We start from the raw sequence: 12,781 nt of genomic DNA, 5'->3' as shown, positions 1-12,781 counted from the left end.
GAGAGAGTGAGAGAAAACTGTGCGCAACAATCAGCTGTTTTTCCAAAGGGATAGTCAACAAGTCAGCTCTTTGGATCAAATTGTGGTCACCACTACGTATTTTCTTGTCTTTGTTTTTGGTAGTTGTTGTGTTTGGTGTAGTTTCATCGTCCATATGATTCTGTGATTTACTTTAGTTGGGTCCGCTTTGTGGAATGGATGATTAAGTTAGACTCAACGTTTTCTGTTGAGATGCTGAAGCACTGACGTTGTGCTATTATCGTGGTAAGCTAGTTTGATTTTGCAGTAGACACACTGTACAGAGTTTTTGTTTTAATTATGTTTGAATTGATTCCAAACTTTGGACATTTTCTGTCGTTTTCTCCAGCCTGTCTCTCCTCTTAGCCCCTCACTTATTACGCTCTTCATTTTGTAATCTGCATCGTCAATCTTCATTGTATGTGTCGCCAGCGTCGTCAGCCCGGTGTGCGACAGTAATAATCATCCGTGCGGAAACACCGTGAGTGATACAATAGGCTCGTTCGAGATGAACTGCGCCTCGCCTGTAAAGTAGACGAGAGCAGGCGGCAGCAGCTGGGGGCGGTGACAAAAATCTGCTATCAAATCGGACAGTTTTCCAGCTGATTCCAGCAGCATTCAGGCTGAACAGGAAGTGACACAAACACTGTGGTTCGATTCCGATTTAATAAAATGTTATCAGACCCATATATCAGCTCCTACACAGTCTCCAGTTGATTTTATTATGACAGAGTAGTTGTCAAAATTCTCTACATGTGATCTGTTGCTGTTTTTAATTAACAACAGACTGTAGATGATCTGTAATCTGAACAGATTTAGTCTCTCTGACTTCTAAACATAACTATGAACCTCACTACATGTGTTCTGTACAGAATAAGCTTTTAAATCAGACAAATCGCAGTTAAAATCCCTCAGATTCAAAATCAATAAAAAAGTTTACATAAAACGTCATCTGTTGAGTCGATTCTGAACCAATGAGCTGTTCCATCAGCTGAGAGGCCGGCGTTTCCCAGCATGCAGTGGGTCCACCTGCATCCGCCTGGCTCTTGCAGTTGGTGAAAAGCATAGGCAGTATATAATGGACCAATAGACCCCGTTGCTCTGGACGGAGACCAGTGAAGGCTATTAGAAGCACTTTTCCGGTGATGGCCAGCTTTACTGCGCAGCCTCCAACTGAGAGAATGTGACGTGAGCAACGTGTCTGAAAGTTGTAAGTCTTCTGGTAGCTGTGCCAAGAGAAATCTCAATCATTCCCAATCTTACAGATACGGAGACTGTAGGTGTATGTAAGGAGATAACATGGGCACAGGCTAATTATTGCTAACTAACATGCTAGTTAACATTAGTAATTAAACCTAAACATCTCATGTAAGTCGAAACTGCCTGCGAGCTTCTCCTGTACTATACGGTAATTCCTCTACTATGCGACAGTAAGTCACTTGGTTATGACACAATCGTTAGCCTATTTTTACAAAAACGTCTGCTACGGAGCCATAACGTGAGGTACAAGGTAATGGAGCCTTTTATACATTGTCGTGTTTCTTTGGAACTAAACAACGGACAAATAGAGTCTTTAAACGCTTCAGATGTAAAGTTATTCGCAGTCAAGTGACGTAAAAAAAAAAATGGCGGTCAGCGGAATGCTAACAGGAGGTGATGGCCAGTTAGCAACAAAATGGCGCCATGATGGCTCGAGTTCTGAAGCGAAGCTTACCCCCTTGGTGAAAAGCAACTGGCTACCTGCGTCTCAGAACTGCGGCCGCCTTGGTCTCGTGAGATTATCGTTGCCCACGTGTGCATGACGTCAGAGCAAGTCGGGATCAAGTCGGACAAGAATCTAACCGGCATGCATGGGGCGGCGATCGCCAGTGATCGATTCTGCGCAGATCTGGCTCATCACGAGCCTAATGTTGGTAACATTGATTAAACAAAGCTTTGAGGCAAATCATTTTGCATCGAGGATTTTTAGTAATCAAATTATTCGAGTTACTTGAGGAATCGTTTCAGCCCTATTTATGACACATTTCATAATCAATTAATAATTCAAGTCATTTATCAAACAAAATCAACATTTTAACTAGAATATATTTACAATTCAGACTGAATTGGACAAAACAAGCAGTTGAAAACATCACCTTCGGGTCTGGGAAATTTTGATGGGCTTTTTTTCCTTCTGTTTTTTTTTTGCACTGGAGAATCAATGCACTGGATGCAAATGAGCAAGATCTCTAGAAACAGCAAAAATCATTGAGCTAGAGCACAATACAGTATGCAATGTGTACACTGTAATGTTCTGCAAATTATCTAAAATGGAAAAAGACGATCTATATTTATCTGTGTGTGTGTGCGTATATATATATATATATATAGAGAGAGATAGATAGATAGATAGATAGATAGATAGATATATGTGTCTAAATATATGGAAAAAAACAAAGGAGGTGGTTTAGATTGCAAGAGTGCTGATTATTTTTGCATGTGAGGAGAATATCAACTCAGAAATGTTGCTGACAAATTCAGTTTTAGTTTTTTTCAACGTAAAATACACAAAGACATAGGGGCAAACAAACTGATAAACCACACAGTTTTCTGCCTCAGACAGTAACCCACAGAGAAATTACAATTGTTGGTTGACTGTGAAGTTGTATTCCTTCATCCAAAGCCTTCAGGTCTCATCACTCCCCTAACATCAATGACTTTCCTTCATCATTAAGCATCTCTTCCCCCATAAACTGTTCTTGTGTTGCAGCGAGGCATAGCCTCACTGAAACAAAAAATACACTGAACCATGAAATCCACTAAAGTAGAGAAGATGATTTTCTGGAAAGCAGTGTTTCGAGGTAACTCATTATCAGTTGGAAAATAGTTTTCTGCTTGATGTGCCTGTGAAATGTCAGAGTGAATGCAATTAAATGATTCATGTTATATACTAGAAAGATCACGTCAAGGGTTTTGCCTTCTACCGTTCCCCACCATGTACAGCAAATGTTACTAAGTAACTGCATCTAGAACATTTTCAAAAACCACTGGATTTCATCTAGTTGCTCTATCAAATCATGTCATTAGAGAAAAAACTCATTAAGAGAGTTAAAGGTCTAAAATATTCTATGGCGATATCAATAAGCCCTAAAACTTGCAGAAGTTACTTGCCATCACATGTAACTTATTATTTATTATTACTTAATATTTCACATTTACCAAGACATGCCATCATATTTGACTTATGTTATTGTTTTGCACATTTCTGTTATGCACATTATTTATTCCAAGCACAAATGTCCTCTTAAGTAGATTCATATAACTAGCATTTTATGATGTCAAAAATAGATGAGAGGAAGATATGAAAAGATTGAATGTGTCATAAATGAAATGGAGACAAAAGGATTCTCTGTGTAACCTGATTTTTTTTGTTTCTTAAACATTTCCTCTTACCAATGGCTGCTGCTAGCTTTGATATCAGAGCCCTTACAAAAAGACACCCTTAAAGTTAAACTCCAAAAAATATTAAGGTAAAGAGTAACAGACGAGACCCATTACATCTCTCCTTTCACTGCAGCAAAGTGCCTGTATATGAAGCCTGTCTGTGATCACGTGAGCCGGTGATTCAGCCTTCCTGTGCCATGGTTTCAGTGGCTGTTTTTGACAGGAACACATAAATATTCATAACTGGCATGAGAAATACTGAAAGGGAAATGAGGGCCAACTGATGGCACAAGGTTAGCTTGGGGTGGAATAAAGAGGAAGGGAGTTAGGGAGAGAAGGAGAAACAGGAAAAGGAAGAAATACACAATGCTGTTTGTGGGAAGAGACGCTTAATCATAGCTGCTATGGACTGGACTCAGTCAGCTACATTCACTACACAAAGAGCACAACAAACAAGCCAGAGAGCATGACAAATATTCAGGGGTAGTAGAAGAAGTATAATCTCTTACTTACCAAACTAAAATTGTGCTTCTCATCCGAAGGATGTTGTCAGTTTGTGCAGTCACATTAAGATTACAAAATGTCTCAGTGGTAATCCTCTGGGATACAAAATATACACAAAACATTGTGGTATGTCTTATCTATGAAGACCTGGGTTAAAGCTTGATTGTAACTTCCTGACCTTAGCACTAAAGTAGTGTACCAGTGGGTTAAAGAAGCTGACAGTGACTCAAGGGGTAAGAAGGAAAATATTCCTTGGCACAATTGCACTCGCATACGATAGCACAAATACAAAGTAAAAGAGGCAGGAAGGGACAGTCAGCGGACTAGAGGAGCACTTCCCTCGTTTGTTTACAGGGCCCACAGGGATAAAGTCAATCGTTTCCCTTTCAAACCAACTGTTGCTATGCAGCTGACTGTTAGATCCCATGGGTCTCTTTACCACAAACACTTGTGGCAAGGATAAATAGAACAACTCAAGAGTAACGGCACAATGCAGTTCATTTTAAGAGCACCAATTTGATTTCTAAATAAGTGTCAATGCCACAGTTAAATAGGGAAACCTATTATTCAAAACCACACGCACAATAGACCACATTGGCCAAAGTATTTTGTTACTGTACTTTGCATTGACTGTTACTGAACCACTATTCAATCATTACAGACATGTATCTAACCTCAATTATCTTTCTCAAATCAAAGACCATTTATTGGAATGGATGTTGAGGCATTAAGTGTTTCTTTTTCTCCATCCCTTCGCTTTGTGAAAAGGATCTTAGTGACAGATGTCTGGAATAGGTCCCTCGCTAAAACATTGAGAGAGAAAAACACTCACAGGGGCTGAAAAAAAGAGGGCAACATCTCAACACAAGCTATCAGCCACCACCGTATGCCTGCTCCCTTCTGTTCGGTTCCCACTTACCTGATTAATATTTCAGGGAGGAACCGTCAGCTTTGCCTATACTCATTCTAATGCAATCTGAAAAAATATCATTGGGATGTTGATATTTGAGCCCTCTGTTGGAACAAGACATTATTGTTAGTATGCAACTGTACAGCTCAATGCTCATGAATATATAAAAGTGTTTTTGTGTCTCCTGGCATGAACCAGCATGTGTGCTGTTGTGTTTTGGTATACACATCCCTGTGCACTGTCTATATGAGTGTGCAAATACATGAGGCAGGAATATAATAAATGAGATGCAAGAGGCAGGGAGTCTCTCAGGGGAGCCAGTTACATCCCAGTGGAGCTGCGGCAGCTCATGGGATTACGTGATCTAGATTCATTGAAGCATAAGGAGCAAATGCACAAAAAGGGACACTATGAGAGTGATGAGCCAATTAGCAGCCCATTGTGGCTTTTAAAAGGAATCTATAGTTTTTCCCAGGGTTGTGGTTGCGCATTGCTGCAATATTATCCATTTGACAGATGATGGTTTAACACGTACTTACATTTATGACAAAGTTGTTTGTTGTGCTAATGCACTGATATTTGCCTTTGTTGTCTGTATTACTGCCCATACTGAATATAAAGGACAAATAAAAAAATCATGTGACTTAATCTGACCTTTGAGCGGTGCACTTCGCCATCATCATCCTCGCCGCCAACTCCAAGGATCTTCCTGCTCTTCAGGCGGCTTATCAGGTCTGTCTGGCTGTGCTTCTTCATCAGAGGAGGGTGAGGTTTAGACGCCATGGTGCGCACACACCTGACAAAGAAGAAAAAAAGAGCTAAGTTCAGAATACAAACAGTGTGTGTGTGTGTGTGTGTGTGTGTGTGTGTGTGTGTGTGAGTATAGTTGGAGGAAATAAATTAATAAATGAAAAAGAGAAAGACGAGAAGATGCTAAAAAATTTTTAATATTAAAGTCCCACTCCAGACACATTTTAAAGTATGTAAAATACTCCGTCATGATTAATATATTTTGTTTAACATGGTTTAGCCACATACAAAGTAAAATAAAAGTCTGAAAAAGGGGCTGGAAGCACAGCTACCCTTTCTGCCACATTGAGAAATTCCAGTGCCCCGCGACACGGCCGCCTGCTCAGGTGGCCTGGCTGCCGAGCTCCGCAAGCTGGCGGTCTGCAACTATAGTCAGACCCAGACTCAGATGAGGAGTCTGTTGTGCACTAAAGTCGGCGATAAGCAGACGTATCAGCTAAGTGTAGTTAGCATCTTTTATTTGTTTGTTGTGTGTAAGCTTGTTACTGGCAGTGGCTGACAAAGCTACGATGACAGTGTGTTTTCACTCTCTATTCTGACAGTCCGCTCTGTGCTGGAGGTTTCAGGTTTCTTCGCTGGCTTTTGCGTATTAGGGAGCGATTTGTTTACAAATTAGTGCCATACCTAATCTTGCCCGGTATACATTTGAATCTCAAATTTCAGAGAAGTGCACAGACCTCCCCCTTTCAGGAGAGGAATGTGAAAACACCTCTAGCGAAAAGCTTTGCACAGATACAATTCAGTATGGTCAATGTCAGACATTTTAGGGAACATAAACTAATTTTTGAGCGGAGGGGGACTTTAATTTCATATAAGAAACATCAGTGGAGCTTTTTCTATGTTATTACCCCTCGATCTGAAGAGACATCTTTCTACAGCACAGGCAGGAAGAGGTATAATAATCTCCTTGAGGACTTGACTTATGCAACACAATTACATAACCCTGGTCTTGGAAATACAGGCAACCTATAAAACCTTTCTCTTAAGTCAGACTGGAGGCAGGAGCCAGATGTCCTCTAGGTCTGCTGGGAACACACACACACACACACACACACACACACACACACACACACACACACACACACACACACACACACACACACACACACACACACACACACACACACACACACACACACACACACACACACACACACACACACACACACACACAGTAGATACATTTATGTCTTATTTGAAATGAATACTCAATGGCCTTAATTCCAACAATCTAATTTCATTCATTTTCTTCAGTTTGGTAGTTTCCTTATTTTATTCCCACATGCTGTTGAAATTAAAACAGACTAAAGCTACACTGATGCACAGCCAGCCAGATGTTATATATATATATATATATATATGTATGTATATATACTACATACATGTATTTCACAAACAATACATTTGTGAAGAAAGAACTCTGCTTACACTTTATAAGTCAGAAGGTTTGCTATATTTTTAACAATAAAGCTGTGATTGCTGCAATTCCCTGCGTCGGTTTTAATATATGATCCTCCAGTATTAATAACTTAGACTTTGTTTTTTTTTATTTGTTTAATGAATATAGCCTATTATTATCAACACATTTCTGATCTGTACATTCAGACAATTTCTTCAATGCATAGAACTAGATATATTGTCGATGACAAAGAAAAAATTATTTTTGCCTATTTTGGCTGCTAACTGTGATAGCAGGACACACTGCTGTGGTCCTATTGATTAGTGTTAATGAATTGTGCCTGTGGATTCAACGGGGACAAGCAATAGTAAAATCAAGACTCAAGAGTATTACCTCCACCATGGTTCAACTGGAGGTAAAAAGGCATGCACACGCATGCAATGGGGTGGCCTGTCTAAAAATTGATGGCTACGCCACAGGCCAATTCTCAAGAGGAGTAAAACAAGAGGAGTTATTGAACGATTCTCTCAAAGATGAGGATACCACACAGAGAACAGAAAGCTTTGTCAACCAGGAAAGGAAAAAACAAAACAATCAGTGCTACCAGAAAACACCACAAAGTGCTCAGTTTACCACCAATAAGGAAGTGTGTCATCACAGTTAGAGGCGCATTGTAGGCTTCAAGTAAATATAATACAGTAAATACTGTTGGTTTTCTTACAGAGGCCAAACAGCACAGCTAGGCTCTATAAGAGAACAGAGTGCAAAAAAAAGTACATTGAGTGGATACAAATATCATACTAAAGCTCTCAAATACAATAACCTAGCAGCCAATTGTGTGGCATACAGTATATTCCATTTTAGTGATAGCTCAGTCAAAAAGATAACGTTATAGATAAATAAAATAAAAATATATTTTAATTTCTGAGGCTGTACAATTTAATTGGATGTTCTATTGGAATTTATGCTTAAACAATTAGTTGATTGTCATTGTTTAATTTATTATAACCTTTCCAACTAATCAATCAACTAAGTCAATTACCCATTAAAAAAATAATACTAGCTTGCTGGTGCAAGTGTCTCAAATGTGATGATTTGCAGCTTCTCTTCATGCAATTGAAGACATCACCTTGGCTAAATGATAGAGATAAATACAAACAAGCTTAAAAGGTCCCATGGCATGAAAATTTCACTTTGAGGGTTTTTAACATTAATATGAGTTCCCCCAGCCTGCCTATGGTCCTCCAGTGGCTAGAAATGGCGATAGATGTAAACCAAGCCCTGGGTATCCTGCTCCACCATTGAGAAAATGAAAGCTCAGATGGGCCGATCTGGAATCTTCCCTTTATTACATCATAAGGGGAAAGGTTACCTCCCCTTTCTCTGCTTTGCCCGCCCAGAGAATTTGGCCCACCCACGAGAAAAACAGAGACATCATGGCTTGCAAATGATCGAAGCATGGCAGTTGGTCAAGGCCACACCCCCACTCTCCACCTTGCCCCCCCCACCCCCTCCCCCTCAATAGCATTCAAAGCTACAGACAGAGAAATGGCACGTCCTGAGGAAAGCTCATTGTGGGACTGGCTCTAGTGGCTGTAATTCTGCACCAAGGCTGAATTTCATGAAAGTGACTTCAGATACAGTATTAGGGGACCACTGAGGCCTATATAAAAGCATCCAAAAAGCAGCATGTCATAGGACCTTTAATTGATAATGTAAATAAACCCATGCAGCAGCGAAACTTAGACAGCATTACATTATAAGGTCTTCCTAAAACTTTGATCTTCTCACACCCACTTCCTTCTTTGTTTTGTGTTTGACTGGAACAGAGAGGTGGGAACTAGAAAGTGTGCTAATCTGGTTACATTTCTGTCTGCGATACACATGGCAAGGATTAACAACATTCCCTTGTATTGGCATGCATACATAGGCTTGGAGCGGTCAGTGAAGCTTACACAGCATGTGTTCAGGCTTCTGTTGTCAAACACTCCACTTGGACTCCCACACAGTGCATGAGGAACTAGACTTGCCCTGTTCTGTAACAGCAAGAAAAGGCAATATTGATGGAAGTGAAACTTTGGTAACCTATTTCTTACGGAAATCTGATGAAAGGCCTGTATGCAAGGGCAGTACCTTACAGGAAAAAAATAAGATTGCATACTTGCATTTTCTTTTACAATGTTCTAAAGACGTTACCTAATTTGGCCATACACACAGTATGCAGTTTTAAAATTTGGCAGCTCAACTTGCAAAAACACTTCTTCACTAAATGTAAAGTTTGATGTGAAAATAGATGAGACACTTGTCAGTGAACTCTCAGCATGATTGTGATGGGACATTTGCTTCAGACTAAATTATGTTAAGTTAGTTAAAATAAGTCACTAAAAAGCAAACTTTACCCAATTTGCTTTATTAAATTGGATCCTTTTTAATGTGATAATTGCATATGCATAGATTGTTAAATCATTGATGAAACTATATATCCTTCAGCCCAACTGTCTCCCTTCATATCCTTCCTCATTTAATGCATTTTAAAAGTGACCACTTGCATCACTCTAAATGATGCAAAACTACAGCAATGCATTGTGTCCTCCACCACCATCAAAATCTGTGATAAAGCCGTAAATAAGACACACTTCAGTGCATGCACTGTAATCACACATTTCTCCAAACATAAAATAACACTGCTTGTCTCTCCATTCCAATCTCCTTACCAATGCTCCTTCAGTGCCAGAGTAATGCTGATGCCGTTGCCTAGCAACTGCCAATGGACCAATCGCTTCTTAATTATTGAAAGCACCTTTGATGAGCCACCGGTGACTCCGCTGTCATTCTCCTTGCTGTCGTAGGTGATATTTTAGAATAAATGAAGAGACTTTGATCTGTGTTCAGTCAACTGGAGAGAAGACATGCTTTCCTCACGAGTGGCTTCTTGTCAGCATTAAAAGACTTTACGTGGGACTAACTTGTAGCTGTATGTAATCTCACTCCTTCAGAATGGCAACAAACTTTACTTGTGAACCAAACCACATCTCACCTGGATGATAAAAGTGGGGTAAAACACGAAGATGGTGAAGGAACGAGTTGCCTAAAAAGATGAATTATTGAGTGAGCTGGACAGAATGAATAAAGAGAAGCAGAATTTAAGAGCAGATCAACTTCCATTTTAGGCACCCCAGAGTCAAAATTTAACATTCACAGAACATGTATCGAGATGCTGTAAAAATAGATAGGTGTTCAAAAAGGACAAGGAGATGTTACTATAGTACAATTTTAAATGGCTTGGAGCCCTTTAGACCAAATCGTGATATCTCTACTCAGACACCTGAAGAGATGTTTTTTCCCCAGTGAGAGCAAAAGTGTTCCTGCTGTGTTAAAGCAATTGGGCTAAGTGCTCTGCAACACTTCAGTAAGATTGTTGCTATACATTATATTGTGCTGATTTCTGTTCAATCAGGTGAAGGAGGGGTCTCTCTACTTACTATACTACCCTAAAGTTTTGTTTCCAATTAGAAAATGCACTAATATGAATTAAACTTTGCCAGCATCTAAAAATACCTACAGAACAATTTTCATCTCAGCATCAGTACTATGTTATAATAATAGGGACCTAGCTATTGCTGGAGTAATTGTTTAATGAGGGAATGCTATTTCTATTCAGGACATCCTATTTCCCATTTTAGGCGTTAGTTGAAAGAATTTGAAGCTATGGTAAATAAAGACCATGACTAAAATTGATCACACAGATGAAAAAAATATATGAGGGTGGTTAAGATGACAATATAAGCAGATTTCTCAAAAGCATTGCGTGATGATGATGACGATGATGCATATAATACCCTCAAGGAAGCCTCAAGATGGTCTATCAGTGATGTATGATGAAAAGCCTGCTATTGATGGAGCCTAAAGATATAGGGTTTTCAAGCAGGTCTTTGCAGAATATCAATGCATTTACCTCCCAGTGGGATAAACAAAGACAGGTAATATCAAATATAATAATCAAATGTGAGTAACAAACAGTATTGTCTCTGTTCCTTCGCCAGGGTTTTGTGACAGAACATGTGCTGTGGAAATAAAAAGCTGCTAAACATAGGAAGATATTGTGGGAAATGTGCGAACTACATGAAAGATCTCTGGTTCGTGCCAAGAAAAACGTTCCATAAAAAACAATTGTATCATATGAACAAAGCAGTATGTGGTTGTGGACGTACAACTGTGAACAAATGTGTTACTCAAAATAAGAAAGCAGTCTCTACAGCTTATCTCCTCCTCTTTTCCATAAATAACATGAGCCCAGTAGCCTCTAAATCCCCTAACCACCATGTTTGGGATATCTAGCAGCACTGTATAGTGCCAGGAGTAGAACAAAACAACACTTTTACTCCATTTTGCTTGATGTTGGTCTAGTACCGTAACGTTGCCAGCTATTACATTTATTTTTGCAAGTTAGACAGAGTTACTTTGCAACTCCACAGACTCCAGAAACAAGTGTGGCCAGTTCATCCTCAATTTAATGTCTGTCTCTTGAGACCACTTAGAATAATTGACTGACCTTAGTAAATGTGTTACCGCTCAAGGTTAGAGTTAATTATATGGATTTCTCATTACTAGGGGTGTGACGAGACGCTTACTCCACGAGACGAGACACATCACGAGATTGGGTTCACGAGAACGAGACGAGATTTCTGATCGAGGTGAAAAGTTGTCTCGTGAGGCGATGTGATGTTAGCGTGATGGAGCGTGGAATTACTATTGAAGATCCCCCTGCCACTTTTAAATCATTTGTGTGGCAACATTTTGGTTTTCCTGCGGAAATAATAAACGGCGAAAGAGTGACAGACAAGACGAACGCAATATGTAAACATTGACACTCGACGAGAAATCTCGTCACGTTTTAATCTCGCGAGATCTCGTCACACCCCTACTCATACCCTAAGTATAACTTTAATCTTTGAAAATTGACAAACAGCATGTGTGAGATTCATGGCGCAATTCAAACAGGATCAAAAAAGTATTTGTCTCTCCCCGTTTACTACTGTGTATATTCTTTCTGAAATAAGGTCTACCGGAAGGGGAGGGACTCTGTGTCTCTCTATGAGATCAAGATTCAAAAACAGTGTTAAGAGTTGCTTGTTTGTGTTGACTTACTGGTGCAACAGCCTCCCCCACTGCTGCTGAGGTTGTGAAGAATTACTTTTTAGCAGCATTTTGCCATTACATTTGGTATATCCATATTGCCCAGAGGATGAATCATTTCCTCAGCATCAGGTCAGATTTTTCACTTATCCAGTGAATATCTCTGCATCTACAAGATGGATTGGCACAAATTTGGGGACAGACATTCAATGTTCCCAGACGTATCAGGCTGGCTTTGGTGACGCTCTGACATCTCATTTATTGCCACCATGAGGTTGACATTTGTGGTTAAGATGTCTGTCAATCTTCACATTACCACTGCATCATTTCTATGTGGCAACTAAAAGTTAGCTGCACTTGAGCTGATGTGTTAGTTGGTGGGAAAAGTAACTGAAAAATTCTTCTGATGACTATGTGTACTTGTGTTATCTAATCCTTGTATCTCCATTCACTGGGGAAGACTGAGGCAAACATTTCCCTAACGCAAGCCAACGTGACTGTCCTGTGCCCTAAGGCAGGTCGAGCTGGGAAACTTTAGGATCTGTAAGTGCTCAGCATTTCCACAACAACCTCAGATATCT

At 39.7% G+C, this 12,781-nt stretch overlaps 1 protein-coding gene across 6 annotated transcripts in view; it reads right to left on the bottom strand.

Annotated features, from left to right (window-relative positions):
- tp53i11b (tumor protein p53 inducible protein 11b) overlaps positions 1-12,781 on the bottom strand; it is a 43,510-nt gene that overhangs the window by 10,594 nt on the left and 20,135 nt on the right. For 2 of the 6 annotated variants that reach the window (XM_028585641.1, XM_028585643.1), the window contains one exon: positions 5,510-5,651. In XM_028585641.1, the coding sequence (XP_028441442.1) occupies positions 5,510-5,638 (129 nt within the window). In that variant the 5' untranslated portion in view covers positions 5,639-5,651. Of the gene's footprint in view, positions 1-392; positions 521-4,864; positions 4,960-5,509; positions 5,652-6,513; positions 6,691-7,785; positions 7,811-12,781 lie in introns of those variants that run through there. The other 4 variants (XM_028585642.1, XM_028585640.1, XM_028585647.1 and 1 more) reach the window with 4 other exon arrangements.

The sequence above is a fragment of the Perca flavescens genome, chromosome 8 (genome assembly GCF_004354835.1).
Source record: "Perca flavescens isolate YP-PL-M2 chromosome 8, PFLA_1.0, whole genome shotgun sequence".
In the NCBI taxonomy this organism is placed as follows: Eukaryota; Metazoa; Chordata; class Actinopteri; order Perciformes; family Percidae; genus Perca; species Perca flavescens.
This window is presented reverse-complemented; position numbering and strand designations above follow the sequence as displayed.